Genomic DNA, 6,160 nt, shown 5'->3' with positions numbered 1-6,160 from the left:
TCGATCCACTCTTATTGGATGGATGGATGGATGGATGAACTCTGGCATATGAGCTCCTATTTCGAGTGTTTGCCTCGTGGGAGTAAAACAGGTGACTGTTGACACACCAGAAACCCAACATGCAGACAGCAGCAACTTGCTGGTAACTGGAATGGAGCCCAGATAGAAATCAGAGGTTCTGGGTGCAGAAGCATAAGCAGAAATCACAGCTCCAAACTCCAAGAGCACCATTACGTTACATTTCTCTAACACTTTTCTCCAAAGCAACTTACAATGTTGAGTTGCTTATAACTGTTTACCCATTCATACAGCTGGGGAATTTTACTGAAGCAATTTTACAGTAAGTACCTTGCTCAAGGCTACTACAGCTGGGGACAGGATTTGAACCTGTGACCTCTAGCAGCTGCAATCACAACGTTACCAGCTGTCCCCCCCCTGTACTTAGCGATACGTCAGGTTTCAGGTTGGAGACCTTTGCCTTGGGCTGCCATAACTATCATTTGTTAGCTCCTGTGTAGATATATTTTTAAGTGAGAATAATGAGTGTCAGCGGCTAAAGTAGCGGAAAAAGTCGTGTTTGCTCACTGTGTCCTTTGGTATTCTTTGTGGGAGCGATTTGAAGGAGGGCAGTGCTGGAAATGTGCGGAAAGGGGCCTAGCTGTCAGTCCAGTGTGCCCTGATGGTGCAAAGCCCTACGGGGTATTGGTACAAGGCATGCTGGGAGGTGAATGATGGAAAGTCTCTGTGTGGATGTGGAGCAGACAGCGCCTCCCTGTGGTAGTGTGAGGCATTGGCACTTGCGTCCTGTGCACCGGAGTTGGGGGGCAAAGGAGGAACCGGTGACAGGCCACCCTGCGATGGATCCTGACCCTGGGGGCACATGGAGGGGGGTCCTGGGGGTGTAACAACAGGACTGACTGCTCTGGGGAAATTGTTGTCACGAGGTGGGCGTGGAACGCGGATCTCCGGCTGGACTCTGTCCTTGGGGTAGGTGTCCATCAATGGCCAGGTACTGCCCCTAACCCCTTCGGCACCCACGTACGCACAGGTCTCAGCAAAGCCCATTGCCCCAGATGACTCATAGGAGGGTGTGACACAGAGGCAGTCCCTCACCCCACCAGCAGGGGGCAGTGTCGCCGAGTGCGATTGCTTGCGTCCCGACTCCCAGGCTCCGCTGCTGTCTGCCAGGAGATCAGTAAAAACAAAAAAAAAAGGCATCTGGAGAGCAGGCAAGTGGGATGAGGGAAATATTGCCCAGATCAAAACCTACGACATACCCCTGGCATGCAGCGCCTTCTAATGGCTGTTTACATTGTTCTCAGGGCACGCTCAGAGCAGCTATTCATTATGACCATGAACGCACCACAGCTATTTGCAGCTGCTTTTGTGCCTTCCTGGCATGATTAATTTTACACCCCCCCATTTAAAACGAAAGGTTTATGACACTGTAAATTAAATTAAAAGTATGCAGTTGATACTGCATTGCGTGAACAGCCATCCACCCTGACTGAGTTCATTAAGGGAGTGGGGGGAGTAAAGGATGGGTGGGTGTTTTCCAGGGGTATAAGCGCTACCTCTGTGTCTGGAGCGATGACCCAACAGGCCTGGACTCCCACTGGAGCGGGACATGCTTTCCTCGGGGTTCCAAGAGTTTGCAGGGAGGCCGCTGTTGCCATGCCGATAAGGCTCCGACCTCAGCCTTCCTAGGTGGGGTCTGTGAATGGAGCGCATATCCCTGGTCACCCCTTGGAAATCCTTGCTGGAGACAAGGAGGGAAGATGCTTCAAATCGAAACGTTCTTGCCCCATCCAGCACGAGGAGAAGATAACGCCTCTAAATGTGGATATATTTCCTTTGCTGTGGGGTACATACCCGAAAGGGCGGGGCCCACGCAGGTTGCTCTCATCCCCTCCGCGAAAACCCTTGGCAAACGGGTTGTTCTCGATCTTCAGTCGAGTGATCTGCCGAGGGTGGCACGGCGGTTATACGTGGTAAAGATGCGCGGTTGTCAGCCAGGCATTGGGAGCTGTGACAGAAAGCTCACCCTGTGGTTCTGGTAGGACGTGACTGAGATGAAGGCGGTCTCACGGAACACGTGGGTGCAGAACGCGCCGCTTTGGGAACCAAAGGAGTCGTTGGCGTCGGCCTTGAGGATATGCAGTCGTGGCTGGAACTTGTGCATGGAGTTGAGGATGATCTGAACAACCAAAGACGGCTGGCCCGAGGTTAGATGTTGGGCTAAGGTTGGACCATATCAGATGTTGGTGGAAAGTTTTTGTGAGATTAATTATACCTTAAGAGATCTCTCACAAACACAGACACTGCCCTGTCAAACTGGTGACCCCAAGGAACAGAACAAATTCCGTCCTTCCCGGCAGGAGTCCCTACACCCCACCAACAGCGCTGTGCTCCTCCTTCTCTAGCTGCATGGTGGTCTCACTCATAAGGGCTCCAAAAGTCTGTTGCCTGTTGGTTCTCAGTTTAGGACCCAACATGCTGAAACAAATTCCCTCTGTCCCTCAGAGATGCTGAATCCCTCCCAACATTCAAGAAGGGACCAGACCCATCTATTTCAGCCCCATTTCTCTCCTGATCTCCTGACAGCTACATAAATGAGTCCAACACAATCTGCTATGACTATCTATATATTTGCCATTTGAACGTCACTTCTATAGGCAGCTACTTGAAGGAGGTGAACCAGCAACATGGTGGAATCACACAAACAAATTGTGCTTTGATAATCCTGTGTCTTCAAAGCTCTTCATCAGTTGTTGATGGGCTTCTGTTTACTCTGATCTGTATGTCACTTTGATGATAAGCATCTAATGAATTAATAAATGCAGTGTAGCATATACTGTTCTAAAGTGTATTATATTCAGTGCACTCATTCACATTCCTGTACATTCCAGCACATTGCTGGGACAGCTTTGACTCACGTGCCCAAAGGGGTCCAGGTGGTTGTTGGTAAGCTTCAGCTTCTGGAAGGAGACAGTTTGACGCATCCAGTGAGCACCAACGGCAGGCGAGTCAGGGTGGACGTATAGTCGACTGGGCGTAGCCGGCTCTGCCTGGCCCGCCACCACCCTGAGAAGACAGAACGGTATGGCTACACCACATCAACACGACAACAGCAGATCCACCGAACTGTACTTGGGGGAGGTCACATTCAACAATGAACCAGGCTGACAAAGGGCATGGAGGCGGCAATGAGATGGGGGTCCTACTAGAACCCTACTTGAATCCCGAGGCCCTACTAGAACAACCCCCATTATAAAGATGGAAGGTCATAAGGGTGGAAACGTGATCTCACTCTTGAAATGAGCCTCTGGTGTGTCACTGAAAAAGTCCAGAGGCAGTCTTGTTAGACATTAACATTCCAGGCCATTCCACAGATCTCAAAATGTGGCAATAAAACATTATTTACAGTATTAATGCTGAAGCCCTGCAGCCATATGCACAGATTTACTCAGTGTGGTGTTTGGGGTTTTTTTTTTTTGCCTTGTTTAACTTTAATCTGTCCCGAACAAAGAGGTCTCTTCAGGCATTTCAACAAATGCCTCTCTCGTGCTCCCCAGGGTGCCTCAAGGTAGCCATGTGCATTTGGCTTCCAGCTTCACCTGCATCCAATCCGCTCATTTTCACAGCATGCATGTCCATGAGCTCTTCACTTGTGGAATTTGAGGTAAATCGAACTGCCACCTTCTTTCATGCCTTTTACCAATGATATAGGGGCATGAGGGTCTGAAACTTTCCAAGATTTTCCTCCCCCAAACCTTTGCAGATCAATCATGACCCTGCTTCTAAAAGCCATGATTTTGCCACTTCATTCCCGATTCTGGAAGGTTGCAGTGTGTGTGTAGGTTTTCACTCAACTTGAGCATCCATTTCTCAGATTCAAAGGTAATAATTTAATAACAGTAAGTCCATTCCAATAACTATATGTGGTGGAACTTAAGGACACTTAGCGGAGCCATCCTGAGATGGATTGGGGCTGAAGACTAACTCACCATTTGCACTCGGAAAACTTGTATCGGTGGCCATCAGCTGGAATGATATCAACAAGGAGGATGTACTTGGCTTTGGGGTCCATCCCTGATACCTTCACCTTGAAGCTGGGGAACATTCTCCTGAGTAGGTAGTGAAACAGAACTCAAGCTGGGTAGAGTAGCATGTCCGGGGACACAAGACAGCACAGACAGCAACCAACAGTCACAGCTCACACTGTGATAAAATGACACCAAAGCCGTCAATCATTTATATTTCCAGGTCTTCTTGCTGGCAAGTCCAGGTGTATACGGCTATGTGATCAGGAGGTCAACTCTTGTCAGAGCTATCTGTGGTGGAAAAGTTAATGTTGAGATGCCAGACTAAAGCTACCAACCCCTGGAGAAAGAGTCATATTCTTCTCCACCTATTCGGGGCAGCAGCAATGGTGTCAGCGGTGGAAGATCTATTTCAATGACTATGGCAAAAACATTATCCAATACTGCACAGAAGGTTATGTCAGACCTCAGATTCTCAGGAGGTACTCAACACACCACTGAGGAAGAGTAAAGGATCTTACTGCTCATGTTTATGATGCGGAATTAAAGCCTCTTGGCGATCTGGTTGCTGATGCTACCATGTGGGAAAAGAAAATCCAGCACTGTGAAGACAAGATCGTAGCTGGAACTCGGAATGTGGGAGAAAGAAAAGTACAGATGGATAGACTCAGAATGAGACTGGACTCATCTCTTTCAACCCTTATTACACAAAGAGCTCTAGATATGTGGTCACCATGAGTGACTCATTGACTCAGTGAAACTTAATCTGAAGGACATCTTTCTTTCTCATGAATATTCATCACCATATCCAGAGATTACAGCTTCCTAGATGTGTCTCAGATCACTTGAAATGTTCCTCAAAGTGGCCAGGAGATCAGATGATAGAATTAACCCTGACATGAACATTTGAGTGAGGGTTTTGAGCCATTAGTTGGTGCTCTTGAGAAAAAGCTGATAATCCAGGTTGCACAAAGGTGTCTCATTGTGACAGAGAGCTGACAGCAAGAGTGGAGAAGATCCTCTTACCAGCTGTTGCTGGGATTTAGGTGGTATTTAGGTGGGATTTAGGTGGCTCTTGGGTCTGCCCTCTGCGCTAGAAGGTGTTCTACTCAACCACCGCAAGACGATTTTTAACGGATTAGGTCCGTTTAGACTGTGGAAGCTCCAGAGTCCAATTTGCTATTCGCAATCCGATTAGCGGAGTGTCCAAGGAGAGAGCGACAACATCTGCTTAGCTCAGTAGAGCTATAATGTTACACACCATTCATCCACAGAACTGTGTTCTTTACATACAGGGACCCATATTGCTCACTGTTTTACAAATGTGATCCTTTTAATACTCCAGAAGGGTGATTTAACTGTAGGAATTTAGGTTAAGCATCTTAGAATTGCTCAATCAATGGTCTATTTTCTAACAATATGAGGACGTGAAATGTGGGCATTAAAGAGATAGGACAGGAGAAATATTGATTCCTTTTAACTGTGGTGATGGACCTTCAAAGACACCATGGACAGCCAGGTAAGCAAAGAGGTGAATGTTGAATCAAATCAAACCACAACTCTCAACGGAAGCACAAATGATGAGAGTGAAGTTATCGTATTTTGGAGATGTCATGAGAAGACTGAATTCTATCAATAAGATGGTGATTGGAATAACTGGAGGAAAAGAAGATGAGGAGCAACCAGATGGATGGACTCAATCACAAAGACAATGGACAAACACCTTTCAACATGAAGAACAGTGGAGGTGGAGGGCAGAACGTTACGGAAGAATTCCGTAGATGCGGTCAGTGAGAGTCAACGTCAACTCGATGACACTTAACCACAACAACCGCACACAAGCACACAATAGTATTCCCACTTTTGAACTCAAATTCTTTGCAAGCTCCTTCGTTACCGTACTGAACCATGGTCAAAAAAAGCGGTCGGAACACCTGACCTTAGCCAAGACTTTTATCGATTTTTTTCCCCAGGAAGGCCTCTTATTCTGTTCATGTTGCTGGGAAGCTTGCAGTCAACAAGATGTCAGCATGGAGACACACAGAGGGTCCTAACGCTGCAGGCTGGGCCATAAAACTCGGCGGATCTACCTTCTATGACCCTTCGCCATAAAAAAC

General features: G+C 47.5%; 1 protein-coding gene across 1 annotated transcript; it reads right to left on the bottom strand.

Annotated features, from left to right (window-relative positions):
* Positions 1-654: 654 nt before the first annotated feature.
* Positions 655-4,240, bottom strand: LOC108921481 (T-box transcription factor TBX4-like). Its single transcript, XM_018730954.2, has 6 exons — positions 4,008-4,240; positions 2,937-3,084; positions 2,045-2,197; positions 1,873-1,961; positions 1,575-1,759; positions 655-1,181 (listed from the first exon to the last, which is right to left on the bottom strand). The coding sequence occupies exons 1-6, from the start codon at positions 4,121-4,123 to the stop codon at positions 655-657; spliced, it is 1,218 nt and encodes a 405-aa protein (XP_018586470.1). The 5' UTR covers positions 4,124-4,240.
* Positions 4,241-6,160: the final 1,920 nt, after the last annotated feature.

This window comes from Scleropages formosus, chromosome 25, assembly GCF_900964775.1.
Source record: "Scleropages formosus chromosome 25, fSclFor1.1, whole genome shotgun sequence".
Taxonomy (NCBI): Eukaryota; Metazoa; Chordata; class Actinopteri; order Osteoglossiformes; family Osteoglossidae; genus Scleropages; species Scleropages formosus.
Note: the sequence above shows the minus strand (reverse complement) of the source record. Positions and strands in the feature narration are given on the sequence as shown.